At 39.3% G+C, this 19,756-nt stretch overlaps 1 protein-coding gene and 1 long non-coding RNA gene across 4 annotated transcripts; both read left to right on the top strand.

Moving 5' to 3' along the window:
* napab (N-ethylmaleimide-sensitive factor attachment protein, alpha b) lies at nucleotides 1–9,713 on the top strand. 2 transcript variants are annotated; one of them, XM_026193085.2, is made up of 11 exons: nucleotides 1–257; nucleotides 1,641–1,720; nucleotides 1,817–1,933; nucleotides 3,978–4,024; nucleotides 4,180–4,257; nucleotides 4,391–4,446; nucleotides 5,008–5,092; nucleotides 5,202–5,306; nucleotides 5,399–5,467; nucleotides 7,378–7,428; nucleotides 8,508–9,713. In XM_026193085.2, the coding sequence occupies exons 1-11, from the start codon at nucleotides 160–162 to the stop codon at nucleotides 8,607–8,609; spliced, it is 888 nt and encodes a 295-aa protein (XP_026048870.1). In that variant the 5' UTR covers nucleotides 1–159; the 3' UTR covers nucleotides 8,610–9,713. The 2 variants fall into 2 exon arrangements, with proteins under 2 accessions (XP_026048870.1, XP_026048869.1); XM_026193084.2 differs by having other exon boundaries at nucleotides 31–257; nucleotides 1,641–1,933.
* Nucleotides 9,714–10,691: 978 nt separating this feature from the next.
* On the top strand, nucleotides 10,692–11,874 carry LOC113036641 (uncharacterized). Of its 2 annotated transcripts, XR_003274470.2 has the most exons (4): nucleotides 10,692–10,757; nucleotides 10,905–10,995; nucleotides 11,114–11,259; nucleotides 11,360–11,500. It is a non-coding gene; the product is annotated as an uncharacterized LOC113036641 (long non-coding RNA). The 2 variants fall into 2 exon arrangements; XR_003274469.2 differs by lacking the exon at nucleotides 10,692–10,757 and having other exon boundaries at nucleotides 10,844–10,995; nucleotides 11,360–11,874.
* The last annotated feature ends 7,882 nt before the right edge of the window (nucleotides 11,875–19,756 follow it).

Genomic DNA, 19,756 nt, shown 5'->3' with positions numbered 1-19,756 from the left:
AGCAGAAACAGTAGTGCGTCGGTTCTCCGGTGTCACGTGACGGTTACTTTGCGGCTGGTGATGTGACAAGGCAAGCCTGCAGCCACTAGCAGTGGTTAGCGAGTTTGTTGACTTTTACATTTATTCGTTCTCTCTCAGAAACAGACCGATTGCCTGAAAATGGATAACAGCGGAAAAGAAAAGGAAGCAAATGCTTTGATGGCCGAGGCTGAAAAGAAAATGAAATCGTCTCAGTCATTTTTTGGAGCGTTGTTTGGGTGAGTCTGTCAGCTAGCTAACGTTAACGTTCGGCTAGAGGAGACAGCTATGCGGAAGGTTGGAAGCTGACCACAAGGGTTAAAAGCCAGGACAAAACGATTTTAAATAATTGTCGGTTGCTTTTATAAGTTGTAGTTAGTGTTAAGCGGTTATTTTCAAGGCTGTCGTTTAGCATATCTAGCTTATCTCGGCTCGTCGTATATCTGGAAAGCGTTTAGTGTGAAAGATAGCTCGAAATAGTCGGTAGTTGCTTATTTTAGACTCTGCTTTAAGGCAGCTTTCATGCTAGAAATAGCTTCAGTTGAATCCAAAGCTGAATTGTTTAACAATTCAAGATAATTTCACTTAATTGTAAAGGCAGCGCTTCCCCTATAGCGCCGTCTGTTGGGCAATTTTCGGAAGGTCACTCTGTCCAAATCACGTGTCATTCACATTTGTTTACAGCAAAAGAAGAAAGCGCACTTGTGATGTAGCGAATGTTCCTGTAAGACTAGCTCTCACTAACCTGGACAACCGGCTTTGCATATAACAACCTAAATGCAGGTTAATTTTTCAGGTTGGATTTTTTTTTTAAAATTATTGTAGCAGGAGCTCACGTGCAAGGTTAAAGGCTACGTGTTATGTATGAGGCTGTACAATCCGCGAGAGGTTTGTGGCGAAAATTTAATTGTCAAGATAGTTGTGTGTGGATAATGGGACTGAAATCACAAGCAAAGTCAACACTTTTATATTTGTACTTGTATACGGTTTTACAAACCTTTACTCACTATTAAATAGTAACTTAAAGTTTAAAGGATTGCACACTGAATGAAAAATCAGTGAGTGCCGGCTGGGAAAAGGACCGCTATAACTTGTTTCGACCAGTGACTTATAAAAAAAAAAAAAAGGTAGATCAAATATTTCGCATGCCAATCCTTGCTCCTCTTCTTCTATGTCATAGGCATTCAGTTGGTGCAATTGTACTATTTAAATTATAACATATCCCATGATCCTTATGGGCAAAAATTAGATTTTGGCTTTAGATTGTGAGACTTGGGTGTGAGAGTGGATTTCAAAATTGATTTGGTCGCTGTTTTGAAACTGAGCTTAAATATGTTTGTCAGCCCTGAAAATTTCAGAAGGCAGTCTTCTGCACATGTGAAGTAATGAGGAAAAAAATGGAAAAAAAAATAATAAAATTAATAAAGTTTTATCCCATTGCTTTTAAAATGTTCTTATTATGGTGCTAAAATTTTGCATGTAAGTATACTAAACAGAAAAAAAATCTGCTTATTATACATCTTTCCAAAGGGATTTTACTGAGTAAAGTGTTCATATCATCCTGTGATAATCTGCAATGGATGGGTGTCTTATTAAGAGAAAAAACATGTTTTGTCACACAGTGGCTCCTCAAAGCTGGAAGAAGCCTGTGACATGTTGGTGAGGGCAGCTAACATGTACAAAATGGCCAAGAATTGGTGTGGTAAGATGATTGTCGCATTTCAACACAACAAATGTATTGAATGCCTCTTTCTTTTTTTCAGTGATTTTAAAATGCAACAATTTATCTTCTTAATAGCTGCAGGAAATGCATTCTCCCAAGCTGCTCACCTTCACCTGCAGATGCAGAGCAAACATGATGCAGCAACCAACTTCATAGATGCTGGAAATGCCTTCAAAAAAGCAGATCCACAAGGTAAACGTTACATCACTTTGGGGTATATAATATCGATTAAGTACACTTGTAAGTTTTACATCTTTTCATATAAAAGCTTTCAGCAATAAAAGTGAAAGTGGTTTAAAAATGTTATTAAATCTTTTATTTACTTTATTAAATCTTTAACTTCATACAAATGCTATAAACAGTCAAATTCCTGATTAATGAGAGCATGCGTTGACCCTGTTTCAGGTACTCTTTGAGTACTTCAGTGCTGTTGAGGTTTCTTTCCTTCTGCTCCACGTGTCTTTTTATAAACTGAGGTGTCTGATTATTATGATATTACTCATTGAGCTTAAGCTGCTTCACCTGACAAACCTGCAGGACTGGCTGCAGATAAGTTAGTAATCATGTCAGGAGAATGATCATTTTGATAAATCCTAATTTGATTTAAGTATTTAATGAGCACCCATCTAGCTGCTGTTTATTTATCACATGACAGCTGCACATAAGCTCTGCATCAATAAAAGAAAAGCGGAAAAGAATTGGAGTAAACAAATTTTCTTGTTTGTTTGTTTTTTTTTAAAGTTAATTGTAATCTCATTATTTCATTTTATCTGTTATGATTTAGAGATATTAAAAGAGTGCCATCATGTGGCATTAAAACTTGACGTATGATACTTCATAGTTGTGAGTAGTGTAGTGAGTTTGTCTGTAAGCCTTTTTAATGAGACTTAAATATCTGCATTCTAAAGTTTTCCTTGTGCTTTGATGCAAAGTTTTGTACTGCTGAAAACAAGGCGTTATGAAAGTGCAGACATTAATCAATATTAATAATAATAATTCAGTGTCCTATCTAACAACCCACAGGGCAGTGGCTAAGAGTTTAATGAAAAAAGTTTATTTTTAACTATTAATGCAGTTTCATTAACACAGTATTGTATATTATTTCACTTTAAGTCTGAAAAATGTTACAAAAGCCATGAAATAAATATGGTCTAGTACACCCCATTCCCCTGTTTAGACTCTCCCTGTTACTGCAGATTTTTCACCATGTAAAACAAACGGCTACAAAGTTTGCTTTTCTTCATGTCACAGTTTATTAATCAGGTGCTCTCATTAAGGACTCTTTCCAGACATTTTCCAGTAAAGGTTTTAATGTCGATTACTGGAACAGTGCTTCTGTTTTGGATACTAGAAACACATTTTCTTTGACTCCACCTGAGCGCTCATCATCTCTGTAATGATGCTGCCTCTTTTTTTTTTTTTTCCGCAGTGTGTGAACAGAGTCCGGCTCCACGTTAAACTGTGCTAGCATCAGTGCTGCTGTTGTGTTGTCAGTCTTTTTGTCATAAAACTGGGGACTGCGTAGGTTTAGTGTTCAATTTCATATTCACTCTGCCCCTAAATACATTTGTATTGCAGGTCTGTTTTTAGTCGCAAATGTGGGTGAGACACTCGTGTTCACGTTTACATGGTGACGAATAGAGCTGTACATTAAATGAGGAGTTGAAATTGTTGAATTTGTACTAAGGATTTTTTTTTTCTTTTTTTCAATCAAGTTATTCGAATTACCCGATGAATCGTTTCGGTCCTGCATCATAGTACACATTTCATAGCCCATCTTGTTCCTGTGTGGGATTGTTGTCATTTGGTAGAATGAATTTTGGCAGAATCAGACAACTTCCTGATAGTATTGGGTGATGGATAAGGATCTGACAAAAAAAAAACCCTAAATGTTTTCTGTGGTACTCAACAAAGACCACTAAGGGCATCCTGATTGATCCTAGTAAAGGCCACAAACTAAAGTATATCGGCCTTGTAATGAACCTGTATATTATAGTTATTAATTGGGAATGTGAACAAATACACTGGAGAAGAGTCCAAATAAAAAATTTCATTTTACAGTGGGGTGCTTCTATATTTACTCACCTTGAACCTTGATATAGCTTCTAATTTGTTGAATTTTGTTGTATTTTATTATGTAGTATGTATTTTTGGGGGGTTTTTTTTGCTAACATTGGTTTACTGAATAATTGTAAACTTTTTCTGAAAATAATTGTTTGAATATATTTCTCAACAGAGGCAATTAACTGCCTAAACCGAGCTATTGAGATTTACACGGATATGGTGAGTTTCTTTTCAGTTTAATTTCTAAAGAGCATCTTTAAGGAAATCAGATGCAAAACATAAAGGGTAGCTCATATTTCTCGCTTTCTCTCACTGTCTTTTTTTTTTTTTTTTTTACTTTTTCCAAAAAAAAAAAAAAAAAAATCATATTTTAGGGGCGTTTCACCATTGCAGCCAAACACCATATCAGCATTGCTGAAATATATGAAACGGAGCTTGTGGACGTTGACAAGGTTGGGTCAAAAACTGTTTCTTCTTGCTTTTTATTTAAATCCTTATTATGTTTACTTTTTATTAATTGTCAAACAGCAGTATAATAAGCTCTGTTTACAATTCATGTATATGTTTGTCTAATTTCTTTTCCAGGCCATTGCTCATTATGAACAGGCAGCAGATTACTACAGAGGTGAAGAATCCACCAGGTAACTATTTTAAATAAGCACGGTTATCTTTTGCCTTTGGGGAAGTAAAGAATGTAAATGTGTAAAGACACTATGCTGGTTGCTCATGTGCATCTGTACTAAAATTCGCTATTACTTTCATATAGCAAGTAGCTCATGCATCAGACTGCTCGAAATACTCTGTTTCAGACTTTAGTTTTTTTCTAATATTTGGCTCTGTGTGACGTCAACAAGAGCAAACAACAAGAGCATTTTTAATCTGGTCATATTTGACACACAGCTCCATCCACCCACCCGTTCGTCAAACTGTCTGTTCAGGAGTGGCAATCCATCAAAAGGAAGTTGGTCTAAAACTGCTCATTGTAGACGATTTAAAAAAAAGGACTAGTGCCCAGTATAAGATAATTAAGAATGAACTATGAATCATGAATTAAAGTATGGAACTGCATGAGGTGCTATCTAAAATTTCTGATACATTAATATTATGTCTTGTTTTACAGCTGTAGCGTTACTTTTAAATTTAGGACCCTCGATTTCAGTTAATGTGTGGTCTGACATATTGCTGGATTTTTCCTTTTAAAGTTCAGCAAACAAGTGCCTTCTGAAAGTAGCAACCTATGCAGCTCAGCTGGAGCAGTACCAAAAAGCTATTGAGATCTACGAACAGGTGAGTTAGTGCCACCCAGCAGCTTTTATTTCAAGGTTTTATCCCTCCGGGAGCTTCAGTTGGAGAGTAAAGATAAATTGTGCTTTTTGATTTATTCGTTTATTTTTAGGTTGGAACCCATGCAATGGACAGTACGCTCCTGAAATACAGTGCCAAGGATCACTTTTTCAAAGCTGCGCTTTGTCACTTTTGCGTAGACCATCTTAATGCAAAAGTAAGCCATTACATACAGCTCTTATCTGCTGATAATATGCAGACACTGTAATGCAAGCCTTTGATTTTAATAATCTCCCTGCCTTTTCCCAGCTTGCTGTGCAGAAGTATGAAGAAATGTTTCCCGCCTTTTCAGACTCGAGAGAGTGCAAGCTGTTGAAGGTAGGCTTTGATGTAATTTTGGGACTAAATCGCTCATCCAGACACATCCAGTAATCATGAAGACTTGGAGTGCCATTTAACATAAGAGACTGTTTTCCATCTATTTCCACTATTGTGCTTGTTTTTGTTTTCCTGTTCTCTTTCTCTCTATTAAACTCATGTTAATCACATGCGATTGACCTGGGTTTAATATACATGCTAATGTTGAAAACATAACTGGACCATAACCTTGAAATTTAATTGAAACCTATTTGGTTAAATTCAGTTAGGGCTGAACGATTATGGAAAATAATCTAATTGCGATTTTTTGCCCCAATATTGCGATTGCGATGCGATATGCGATTATTTTTTAAGGTATTTGTCTTCTGTATTATTAAACAAAGACAAGCAATACATCATATAGTATGGCCAATACTATATTACATTAATTTTAAACTGTTCTTTCCTGGAAGACAGACCTCTGTTAAGATGACATGAGGTGATGCATGAATTGATGACTGACATTTTTATTTAACTTCTTCAATCACAACAGTATATTTGAACATACACAATAGTTTATTTTTAGCTTACAAACATCTGAGCATAAAGTGCTGACAAGGAACCCTGGTGTAAACATTAAAATGAAAGTCAGTACAATGTGCAGATTGCAGAAATATACATAAAAAAAATCAGTGGCTTTACCACACTCAGTTTTTCGACATCTGTGAACTACTAGACAGTCATTCAATTAAAAAATAATATTAAATAAATAAAACTAATAAATAAAAAATACACACATCTTACTGATCTCTGCAGTCAGTAACATTACACATAAAGTGCAAACATAATAGCAATCGTATAAACACACACACAAACACGCCTTTAAAGTTTAAAGGCGTGAAATTGGACGGTCTAGCCTTCTGATTAGCTAATCAGAAGGCTAGTTCTGATTAGCGTCACCGCTGTCTCGGTGGAGTTTAATAAACTCGGCCGTCTGCTTCTTGCTATCTAAAATATAACCAGACACTGGTGTAAATTCTCGACTGTCTCATACTTCTGTTTAATAAGTTTTCTGTTTGACGTTTAGTCAGCTGTGTGAAAACCAAGGAGGAACCCACCCGGGGGATTAATAAAGTTTTATTTTATCTAATCTAATAACTTCAATCTCAGCCAAACCGATTTACTCACGAACAAACAAAACACTGAAAAAAGCCCAACAATAACATTTTTAGGTTGTCTAAGTGACTTATATATTACGTTTAACCCGAGCAGCGAAACTCCGCGGTGATCTGAAAATGATGTGCCGGGAGTTGTGCCGTTCTCGGCCGCATCAGTAACCCTCGAGCTCCCGGCTAGCTGTCGAGCTGGTGGGTAGCAGACGCCTCTGAAAACGTCGAAGCACTTTTGCAAATATGGGATATCTTGATAAACCGAGCAGATATTTGATGTTTACACAACTACTTTCTCGCCTGAAAATATGTTAAAAGTTTATTTTGTGACCCAGAAAGATTAGTATGAGTAATTTTAAAACTTAGTAGCGGCCGCCATTGCTGGAAACTGGAGTTTGGCTGGGCCGCGCTATGAATTCTGGGATATGGTAGTAATTTGGACAGCCTTCGGCGCGTCGCTGTGACGTAATCGGTCTACAAATGCGGCCTCAGGAGGATGCAGCCCATGAATTGTATAATATAATCGCAGTATAATCGCAGCCTTTGCGGTTAGAAAATTGCACTTGATCATGTCGCGATATTATCGCAAATGCGATATATCGTTCAGCCCTAAATTCAGTTTAATCTTGTTTTTAGTCATCTGGGTTGAGTAAGTAAAGTAAGCCGTGTCTGTGCTTGAAAAGTGTTTTCAAGTGGGTTGATTCTTTTTTTTTTTTTTTTTTTTTTTGTCTGTTTGTTTGTTTTTCCTTTTTCCTAAATTAGAAACTTCTAGATGCCTGGGAAGAGCAGAATGTGGATGCCTATACTGATGCAGTGAGTAAACAGTTGCTTTTTTAGCAGAATAGAGGAAGTAGCAAAAATGTAGAATTTACTTCTGTCTTTTATTTGTTGTTTTTTGTAATTCTACCTTGACACCAGTTCAGTGAAAGAGTTTGCAGACTGTAGCTTCCGTTTCCAGGTTGAAAGACATGCCACCTTGAGATGGTGGACAACAGATTGTGTAGGCTTTTCTGTTCATGATTTTGTGATCCAAATTGTTGAAATTGGATTGCATAATGAGTGGTTTGTGCATTCATTGAAGCCATTTCCCCCCAAAAATCTACTGGAGTCCAGCAGTAATATTATAGCGATGGAAATGAGAATAGTAGGTCAGATTTTTCTGTATGTGTCCCATGACTGAAATATCGATTTGCATCAGTACCTTACAATATCACTACATAGTGATCAAATCAAGTGTTATTAGAACAGTCCTCTGACAGTAAATAGTTGCTGTGTCAGTTTCTTCTTTCTTGTACAGACATCTGAAATATATTTACAGAGCTTACCTTTTTTAAGCCTTTTTATTTTTTTTCAAAATGTATTAAATTAATTTTTACCTCAATTCTACACACAAATCTCCCAAAATGACAAAGTGGGGAAAAAGTTTCATTAAAATTCTTTTAAATGCATTAAAAATAAAAGCAAAACAAAAATAGAACATGTTCATAAGTATTCACATTCTTTGCTTAATTTCTTGAGATCTGAGAATCCTTCAGTGGATTTTGACAAATTCCAGATGGGCTGTTTTGTTCTTTTCTGAGGAGTAGTAGCTCTACTTAGCTTCCCCCCCCCCCCCCCCCCCCCCCGCCCTCTTTGTTATTATGGGCTGTTTTGTATAGAATTGGAGGTGAAAAATGAATTGAATCCATTTGCAGTAGGGCTGAAACTAGATGAATTGTGGAACAAGTGAAACGCTGTGAAAACTTTTCAGATGTCTGTATCTGAAAGATTGCTTTCTTAATCCAAACTGTTGAAGCCTCAACAGGTACATTTATGCAGTTGGAAAAAAAATACTTCATTTTAGTATTGTTTAATAGCAACTGGATTAAAAGTGTTAATACTTACTTTCTCAGGTGAAGGAATTTGACACCATTTCTCGGTTGGACCAGTGGCTCACCACCATGCTTCTCCGTATCAAGAAAACCATACAGGATGAGGAGAGTGACCTTCGCTGACTTGCCTCTCCTGTTATTCTTTAAGTCCTAAAAAAATGACTTGCATCCTTGTTTTTTTGCCTTGAGCCTCTCACTTCCATTTAGCAGCATTGTTAATTGTTTGACCATTAGCCCTTGTATTCACAGATACCATTTCTTTCCTGCAGTATTCTCTCAAATTCAATACAGTACTCCAAAAATGATGGTCCTTTTAGGTATGAACACTACCCTTCTGAGTGCAGGCTTCACACAGTATGTAAATTGTATATTATTATTAATCAGGTATTGGCCCAGAAATAGTTCAGCTGTTCATAATTGGGCTGCAATACCAAAAACTCATACCAGCACAATTGTATAATACAGGTTTTATTTTTATCTTCATTTCAATGAGAACAAATGAGAGGACACAAACTCACTAACACTTCAAGCAACTATATCTATATATATTTCTAAAATGTGCTTTAGAATAAACTAACCAAAATGCCAATATTGATAAAGGCACTCAAATTTGCTTTGGTGATTTTGAATGCGTATGTGTACTATTTTGACAAAGGAGAGCGCCTCTAATTAAACAGTGCTAGATCTCAGCTGCAGAGGCCAAGAGTGTCGATCTGAGGTTTTTCCATTGAATATATACCCCCTCTGCCTTATGACGCAAATTTCTCAGGATTTGGACTTGATTTGATGAAGATTTATAAAACATGCTTTTATAAGCACAAGTAATTAATTTGCTAATTGTTGTCATCACTTCCATTAAAAGTGCTTTTATTCCATAAAAGGTGATAGATGCCCTTCACCTCTGTGAACATTTGCATGGTTTGGAATACATGAGAAATGTAAAACAGCTGTTTTCCACCTGTGTAGGAGTGTAAGAGAGAGAGTGTGTGTGTTTTTTGTTTTGTTTTTCTTTCTTAATCTTTGATTTGTGTTTTCTTGTCTTAAGTAACCAGGCTGAAAAAATAAACAGTTTTTAACGCCTGCAGAGATGCAATACATAATTGGGGGGAGAAAAAGAGCTTTGTACACTGTGCTCATGTACCCTGATGATTTTGTCAGTGAACAATTAGTCTTAAATAATTTGTGATGTTTCCTGTCAAACGTTTAAATAAACTTGTCTCAATAGCGCATCGTGGGCGTGGTTTCCACCTTTGGGAAGGCTGCACCTGTGGCATTTCTCGCTTTCTGTTGAAACGCGAAATAAGGTTTTGCGCTCCGGATTAGTTTTCGATACCCGAGGACACTTGGAAACTATTTTGAATTTTTCTCTTGCTTTACAGTAATCGGGTTATTATTTTTCTTCACTTTAGATGCAACTCATTTGTTATCGGTTTGACTTTTTAAAATGTTTTTTATCTTCCGCTCAGGTGTAAAAAGTCAGTGCAAACCCTATCGAGAAAGTAAGAATAAAAAGAAGTCCACCTGATTTTGATTTGTTTGCGTCCTCCCCCCAACTCCTCGAGACGTTTTTCCGTTGTTTGTTTTTTGGCTTCTAATTAAACACAAGAGAACAAAGGTGTTCCCAGGTGTATCTCAGCACGCTACAGCTGCACGTGAATGGCCGTGCAAGCCCAAATTAATTCTTTCATGTACATTCTTCTTTCAAATACATATTTTGCGACAATAAAAATACTATATATAGTATATTATATACAGTATTTTAATGCATTCAGACATTGTTATATTAAGATCACATATACATGTATTTTAATGTACACATTTATATATATGTTCAGTCTCTTATACAAATATTTTTATTACAATCATGAGCCTAGTGGGCTTATGAAAACTATTTTTCATCATCTCCTGAAACTCTTATATCTTCGTCGCTTGGGGGAGCTAGGACGGCTCATCTGCATCCAGTGTTACTGTAGTGAAGTAGTCTTGATGCATGCTCAATCATCCAGGTAAGTAAATCTCCAAAAGTTGATTCTGTTCATCTGGACATAGCGAAAACGTGACGACGAAACGTTTCTCCCACAAAACGCTACGTCCAGCTGAACAGAATCAACTTTTGGAGATGTAGTGAAGTAGATTTAGGTAGGATTTTACGTGATGTCCGTGAATGCAGCACTAACATCCACACCTTCCCAGTTGATAATTGGAGGCCTTATAAGAAACAGCTGTGCTTCATTACCACACGAGGCATTTGGAATTCTTTTCCCATCCAAGGTGACCAAGAGCGGTTTGATTGCTTCAGGAAAGCTGCTCATTTTAGTATTGCCCTTTAGAGAGTAGTAAATGGGACTGTTGCGTTTGTTATTATGTGGCATATAGTAGGGTGGACTTTGGCGACTGCTTCCCTCTGTTTTATTACAGGATTGTGCCACACTGCTGCTGCTGCTGCTGTAGCCTTGTTGTCATTTTACAAACATGTATGGACTGGCCTTGACTGACTCCTGGTTTTATGGTATTTTACTCTGAATTGTTTGATATATTTTAATCATGCTTTTTGTAAAGAACTGTACCTTAGGGTGTATCTGTTTCATTTCTCTTTTACTGATTTGTTTTATGTTTTATTGCTTTAGTGGAGGTGCGGCCGCTTGTCATGGGGCTAGGCACGTAAGGTGGAATTCCCCAGGTTCATCCACCCATGGGTATTCTGCTGTTTCAGCTCCTGTGACTGAGAGACTGATTTATCTTCCTTGGGAGAGGAAATGCCCAGGGTTCAATGGTAAGACTGGTATAGGTATTGCCGCGTGGGTGGAAGAGGTGCAGGCCTGTTTGAGGGTACGACATCTTTCACTAAGCCCTTTTCATCTATGATCATCTAGAAGGCAAGCCCAGAGAAGAGACTACATATTGGCTTCCAGAGGAGAAAGACGATCACGAAAAGATTTTGACTGTTTTACAGGACCTGTATGGGTGTACTAAGTCGTGCCTTTCTGCAGGTGGAGTTCTTTTCAAGACGACAGCAAATTTTATTGTTCTGTATTTTGGGGATGAAATTCGATCTCGCTTGGAGACACCAATCACACTGTGGTGACTGGTGATGGCAGGAGTGGACAAAATGTAGTCCACAAAGCTACACTTTGGGCTGAGGGTTGTTGTTGTTACCTGTGTGGGGAGGGACAAAGAAGCACTCACGAAGAAAAGCTGAGCAGGGGGAGAAGAGACAACCGGAAGAGTTTTGTTGGGCTGAGGCAGAATAAGGGTTGTTCACCTGACCTGTAAATTGTGGATTTCTTACTAAAGGCAAGGTTCATATTATTTATTTATTTATTTATTTATTTTTTTTAATAATAACTTGATGCACTTGATTTCAAATAAAGATTGTTTTAAAAGCTAATGTTGCTCATAAATTCTTGTCCTCTGAACACCAGATCGGTTTTACAAAGGTGGTGGCAGCGTAACCTGTTTAATCCTCAGTCATCCAGGTCATAGTCGTTTTAGGCTTGAAAAGAATGTGAATGGACCTTTTTTTTTTTTTTTTTTTTTTAAAAATAAAGATGTTTTACTGAAGAAGTCCAGTCGCCTTCTTTTCAAGCTCTTAAGAATAAATAAAAATCCAAGTTTTATTACGTTTCTAACACTGTGGAGAAAAGGATGGATGATCTGAGAATCTTATTTTAAATTGGAAAGAAACCCCTGTCTTCAGTTCCAGTTTCTTCAGTGCATGTCTGAAATAAGAAAAAAAAAAGAAATGTGATCTGCTTTTGTTTTTGTGGATTTGTTTGCTTAGCAACCTTCAGTACAGAGAGCTGAATGCTAAACGCTGTACATTTTAAATAATGAGCCTAAGGAGCCTATTGCAGCTGCCATAGGGTGAGAGGCAGGGTGCACCCTGGAGAGGTCACCAGGGTAACAAACATATGCACTCACATTTACACCTATGGGCAATATAGAATAACAAACTAACCTAACCCCACTAATTGCGTGTCTTTGGACTGTGGGAGGAAGCTGGAGTACCCAGAGCAAACTCGCACAAACACAGGGGAGAACATGCAAACTGCACACAGAAAGGTCCCGACCAGATGGTAGAGTCAAACTCAGGACATTCTTGCTGTGAGGCAACAGTGTTAACCACTGTGCCACCCTGAAATGAAAGATCATTCAATTAAATTTTATTTGCATAGCACCAAACACAACAGCAGTCTCCTCAAGGTGCTATATGAAGTATTATTTGTAAAGTAGAGACCCTAGATTAATACAGAGAAAACCCCAACAATCAAACAACCCCTTTTGACCAAGCACTTCGTTTTTTCTTTGGACTGTTACTAATGCTTAAATGCAAAGTGGTGCATAAATAGAGTGGAAAAGGGTACGTGAACAAGAAACAGTCCATCAAGGGAAACCCCCAGCAGCCTAGACCTATTGCAGCAGAACTAAGGGAGGATTCCGGGGCTCTCTGTCCTGGTCGTTGTGTCCTTGGGCAAGACACTTTACTCTACTTGCCTACTGGTGTTGGCCAGAGGGGCCGATGGCGCGATATGGCAGCCTCGCTTCTGTCAGTCTGCCCCAGGGCAGCTGTGGCTACAACCGTAGCTTGCCTCCACCAGTGTGTGAATGTGAGAGTGAATGAATAGTGGCATTGTAAAGCGCTTTGGGTGCCTTGAAAAGCGCTATATAAATCCAATCCATTATTATTATTATTATTATTATTCATGGTCACTTAATCCAGCCCTAACCCTATGCTTGATCAAAAAGGAAAGTTTCAAGCCTAATCTTAAAAGTAGAGAGGGTGTCTGCCTCCAGAACCCAAACTGGGAGCAGGTTCCTCATAAGACGGACTTAAAGGTGGAAGCCTCTGAACCCCAATCTACTTTTAAATACCCTAGGAACCACAAGTCTAAAGTCAGAGAGCTGGTGACTGTTGTTGTGATTTGGCACTATATAAATAAAATTGAATTGAATTGAAATAATAATGAATTAAAACAGTCGAGCCCAGAAAGGACGTTTCTAACTTTAGAGAGATTGTTCAAATGCAATTGGTGTGTAACCTTTTATAATCTTCAGTTACCTTCATACATCAACAAATACCAATCATATTTAGGTTGTATGTTGAGTATGTCTATTTGTCACAGCTGAAGAAGGTTTTGCCCTCCTTCTGTTGAAAGTCTGGTTATTCCACTGGTTCCAAAGTTCTTTCGCAGCTATTTGAATCCAGGGCAAAAAGATATAATGATGACAAAATACATGGAGCTCATTAAATGAATCTAATAAGCAATGTCTCTCCATAAAATTGAAAAAGCAATAATAATGAAAAAATAAATTAAACCACTTGATTTAACTATGCCCATATCACCTCAGTTCTTTGATTATCCACTAATCTGCCAGTGATAACACTAGGCATGTTTAATCCTCACCTGTAAAGCATGAAACTGATGAGAACACCATATTTTCATGATGACATCTCACTGGGTCTTGTCTACATAAGCATAGTTGATAGTCCTACTGAAAGCAGCCATGGAACACAACCCTCCATCTCACAACTATGTGGATTCCAACTACATGCCTTTAGAAAAAGGAAATAAGTGTAATCTTTGTAGGAAAACTATAACAAAGCCAAGGTTATGCACCATTTAGTGTAAATGAAACAATGAGCTCTTTTGCTTTAGATAATCCATTTTGTTGTAGACTTTAAGTTGGGAATCAGGACTTATACTTTTTAATTTCTTTAAATGTACCTTTAAAGAAATAAAGAATTTAAGTACTTTTTCCAAATAGTTATGATACACTCTCTACGGACTTTGTGCTATTTTATTTATTTTTATCTTGGTGCGCTGTGTGGCAGACAGGATGGAGGACCCAAATGCAGCACTCATAGATGGACAGAAACAGAGGGTTAAAGTACACGGAGGGATAACAAGGGAATGGGACACAGAAGGAGAGCACACCTGAGAGTAATCAAACACAACAAGACCAGGGGAAATCCAACTAGACACACTGACATGGGACACAGACTACAAAGTAAAACAGGAAACATAACACATAGACACGGACTTGACAAGGGGATACAGCTGACAGGGGAGACAGAACTACCGTGGAACACAGAGACAAAAACCAAAATACTAAGAACACTAACACTGAAACCAAAAGACTAGGAATGATAAATACTGACAAACTCAAAGTTCAATAAATAACACAAACTCAAAACACTGGGTCAGTGACCCAGGACCGTGACACCAGAGACATGACACCAGGAACACAGGGGAGGGACAAAAACAGAACAGAAACCAAGAAACTTGAAACTATAAATAACAACAAAGAAATCCCGGACTATTAATAATTCAAGATACAGAACACTGGGTCACCGACCCAGGACCGTGACAATTCTAAGTTGGTCTTTTAAACTTTTCTCATTCTAACTGATTGGGCAATAGGACACTGTATGATCGCTGACGTCTTGCATTATGTCTTCTGAAGCATCATTAATAGGGTCATTTCCTTGCATAATTCCAATTCCTTACATACTATCTTTGGATGCGTAACCAACATGACGACAGGCTTCTATTCATATCCTACAACTTTCTTCAAGTTGTCATCTGATAATGTTGCATAAGTCAGTGGTTCAGTAGCAACGTTTTGTCTGTGCCTGTAGAGTGTAAAGCAGCTAACTCCTAAGTATGTTGCAATTTCTTGCATTCCAATAATTATTACATAAGACATCTGCTGTATCACAGTTGACCTCAATGTCCAGTCATGAGAAGTGGAAGCAGCAAGGTCTAAGATGTGGTTCTTGTCTGGTTCCAAAAGTAGTGAATAAAAAAGTTCAGCCAACCAAGCAGATAACTACAGAGGTGAAGAATCCACAAGGCAACTGTTTTAAATAAGCACTGTTATCTTTTGCTTTTTGGGAAGTTGTATGTAAATGTAAATGTGTAAAGACACTGATGAACACGTCATAGACACCTCAGCTTCACTACTGGAACTTTAACATTATGCACTCCATACTGTACAGTAATGCCACTGTTTTGCACATGTCTCACTCTGTATATTTATTTTATATATTTTATTTATTGTTTACTCTATTTAATTTGTAAAATATGTGTACACACACACACACACACACACACACACAAGTAGAAAAATATTTAGTATACACATCCAGAAATGCATATACTATTATATATTGTACATATATTTATTAGTTTCAGATGTAGCCATTCTTGTATTTTGCTTGTTTACATTATTGTATTTTGCACAACTCTGTTGCTTGTGAAGCTCGCACACAAGAATTTCACTCACATGTGCTGTACCAATGTACCTGCACATGTGATGTGACAATAAAAGTGATTTGATTTGATTTGATTGCTGCTCATTTGCATGTGTAAAAATAACCCCTATTACATCTATATAGCAAGTAGCTCATGCATCAGACTGCTCTAAATACTCTGTTTCAGACTTTGGCTCTGTGTGACATCAACGAGAGCAAACATTTTTAATCTGATACGCAGCTGCACCCACCAGCTCTTCCAACTTTCTGTTCAGGCGTGGCAATCCATCAAAAGGAAGTTGGCCTGAAACTGGTCATTGTTGACAATTAAATATGGGGAAGCACCAGTGCCCAGTATAAGGTAACCAAGAAGGAATTTGAACTGTCAATCGTGTAAAGTTACTCTAGTGGAGTCCAAGTCCAGTATAAATAAAGTATGGAACTCCAAATCAGAACTAAAGGTTCTTGATTTTTAGGTTGGAACCCATGCAATGGACAGTACGCTTCTGAATATGGAACTGTTATCTGCTGATAATATGCAGACACTGTAATACAATCCTTTAATTTTAATGATCATCCTGTCTCATGCCATTAAGACATTTGAAAACAAATACAAGAACTTTAAAAAGGATTCCTAAATTGTACAGGATGTACAGTGTACAGTGGAGTGAAATTGCAATGGAGGTAATGTGCTCAGACTTTTTATGTGCCAGTAGCATTTTGCACAACCTGCAGATGCCTGATGGACGCATGGCTAACCCCACAGTAAAGCATGTTCCAGCCTAGATGTAACAAAGGCCTCAAGGTCTCAAATAGCTGCCTTGATAAAATAGGCTTTATTTTGGCTTACCGTCTCAAATAAAGAAAGCTAGATCTTACAACAGCTCTAACCTGGTTTTCAAGTTTAAGATCTGCTATCCATTTTAACTCCCAGATTAGCAATGATCAGTTAATGTCCTCCTTGCCATACTCCTTTTGTCCTCTAGGGTCAAAAATGACCCCACCTCATTTAAGAGTGTTTTTAAAGTACATAGTATAAAATCTTAATCAATTCTGTGTTACACCTTAGTTTTACTTAAAACCAGCACAACCACAAAATTTCCCTTCATTTTGCAATTTAGGGCCACCAGACCTTGTTTCCATAAAAGTATACCCTATTTTTGAGTGAAAATAAAATGAGACAATAAAATATTAAATTTTTTAGATTATTTTGACTATTTGACTAACCACAGAGTGGTATATGTTGAACTTTAATGAGAATAATCACACCCGCTGTCCTCTGGGGTCAAAACAGACCCAATCTGGTTTGATTGATACTTAAATAATATGCAGCGGATATTTCACCCACTTTTAATTAAAACTTAATTCAAACATTTTGACACTATTTCTTTATTCTATTTCAAATTTAAGTCTGATAAAACAGCAGTCTGGTAAAAAAGAAAAATCAAGTCATCAGTTATTGTCACGGCGGGGTGCGCCGGTGTGAGGAAAGAGGTAGACCCAGATGCAGACACGGTGGAGACAAAACGTAGTTTCAAAAATAAAGCGAGCCTTTATTGGCTGATTGCAGAAGAAAAAACAAGGAACTAGGGAAACTAAGGAGGCTATGAACACTGTGTTAACAAAAAGGCTGTGACACTCAGTGAAAAACTATAACAAAACTGTGAACACTGAGTAAACTAGAAAACACAGAGAAACAATGGAGTAAACCTATGAAAACTGTGGTGAGGTTATCAGACGATCTGACACTGACTGAGTGGAACACACAGACTAAATACACATAAGGAATGATCAAAGGAAGTAGAATCACATGGGGAAAACAGCAGACAACAATTAACATAATGACAGGACACGTGAAACTAAACATAATAAACACAAAACTCTTTCAAAATAAAACAGGAAACATAAGAAGATCCAGACATGACTTGAACTTGACAAACAAAGAACTTAGACATGAAACATGGCAGAATGTAACTAGATAAGCCGAAATTAAACTAGACTAAAAAGAATAACAAAACACCAAGAAACTCAGAATACTGGGTCACATGACCCAGGGCCATGACAGTTATTGAGATTATAGTTAACAACCAGAGTCAGTTGCTTTGGCAGAATATCACAGATGGGTATGTCAAAGTTAATTTAGGTAACTGTTTTTTTAAAACCACTTCAAGTTTTTTACTGGCAGCAAATAATCACATCTGTTGTCCTCTGGAGTCAAAAATTACTCTATCTGGTTTGACTGTTCTCCTCCTTGAATCGCTACCTTATCGTGGTGGAGGGGTTTGTGTGTCCCAGGGATCCCGGGGGCTATGTTGTCTGGGGGCTTTTGCCCCCTGGTAGGGTCTCCCATGGCAAATTGGTCCTGGGTGAGGGACCAGACAAAAAGCGATTCAGAAGACCCTTATGAAAAGGACATCGAGGGAACGGTTTACCCTGCCCGGGATAGGGTTACCGGGGCCCCGCCCTGGAGCCAGGCCCGGGGAGGGTGCTCGAGGGCGAGCGCCTGGTGGCCGGGCCTTAGTCCATGGGGCCCGGCCGGGCACAGCCCGAAGAGGAGACATGGGCCCATCCTCCCGCAGGCCCACCACCCGCAGGAGGCGCCATAGGGGTCGGGTGCATTGTGTGTCGGGTGGCGGCCAGGAGCGGAGGCCCTGGCGGACTGACCCCCGGCTGCCAAGACTGGCAATAGGGACATGGAATGTCACCTCTCTGGTGGGGAAGGAGCCTGAGTTAGTGCGTGAGGTTGAGAGGTACCGGCTAGATATAGTTGGGCTCACCTCTACGCATGGCTTGGGCTCTGGAACCAGTCTCCTGGAGAGGGGCTGGACTCTGTCTCAGTCTGGAGTTGCCCCTGGTGAGAGGCGGCGGGCTGGGGTGGGTATTCTAATATCCCCTCGGCTTGCTGCCGGTACGTTGGGGTTTTTCCCGGTGGACGAGAGGGTTTGTTCCCTGCGCCTAAGGGTCGGGGAACGGGTCCTGACTGTCATCTGCGCTTATGCGCCGAGTGGCAGTTCAGAGTACCCAGCCTTCTTAGAGTCCCTGGGGGGGGGGGGGGGGGGGTGCTGGAAGGTGCTCCACCTGGATACTCTGTTGTCCTGCTGGGAGACTTCAATGCTCACGTGGGTAACGACAGCGAGACCTGGAGGGGCGTGATTGGGAGGAACGGCCTCCCTGATCTGAACCCGAGCGGTGCTTTGTTATTGGACTTCTGTGCTAATCACAGTTTGTCCATAACGAACACCCTGTTCGAACATAAGAGTGTCCATAAGTGCACGTGGCACCAGGACGCTCTAGGCCGTAGGTCGATGATCGATTTTGTAATCATATCACCAGACCTGCGACCATATGTTCTGGACACTCGGGTAAAGAGAGGGGCTGAGCTGTCAACTGATCACCACCTGGTGGTGAGTTGGATCAGGTGGCGGGGGAGGACACTGGACAGACCTGGTACACCTAAACGCGTAGTGAGGGTGTGCTGGGAACGTCTAGCAGAGGCCCCAGTCCGTGAGATCTTCAACGCACACCTCCGGCAGAGCTTCAACAGCATTCCGAGGGAGACTGGGGACATTGAGTCCGAATGGACCATGTTCAGCGTCTCCATTGCCGAAGCTGCTGCATTGAGCTGCGGCCGCAGGGTGGTTGGTGCCTGCCGTGGTGGTAATCCCCGAACCAAATGGTGGACACCAGAGGTGAAGGGAGCCACCAGGCTGAAGAAGGAGTCCTATCTGGCTTGGTTAGCCTGTGGGACTCCGGAGGCAGCTGACAGGTATCGACAGGCCAAGCGGAATGCGGCTCGGGCAGTGGCTGAAGCAAAAACTCGGGTGTGGGAGGAGTTCGGAGAGGCCATGGAAAAAGACTTTCGGACTGCCTCGAAGAGATTCTGGCAAACCGTCAGGCATCTCAGGAGGGGAAAGCGGTGCTCTACCTGCACTGTGTATAGTGCTGGTGGAGCGCTGTTGACGTCGACTGAGAAAATTGTCAGGCGGTGGAAGGAATACTTCGAGGACCTCCTTAA

The sequence above is a fragment of the Astatotilapia calliptera genome, chromosome 14, assembly GCF_964374335.1.
Source record: "Astatotilapia calliptera chromosome 14, fAstCal68.1, whole genome shotgun sequence".
NCBI lineage: Eukaryota > Metazoa > Chordata > Actinopteri > Cichliformes > Cichlidae > Astatotilapia > Astatotilapia calliptera.
Note: the sequence above shows the minus strand (reverse complement) of the source record. Positions and strands in the feature narration are given on the sequence as shown.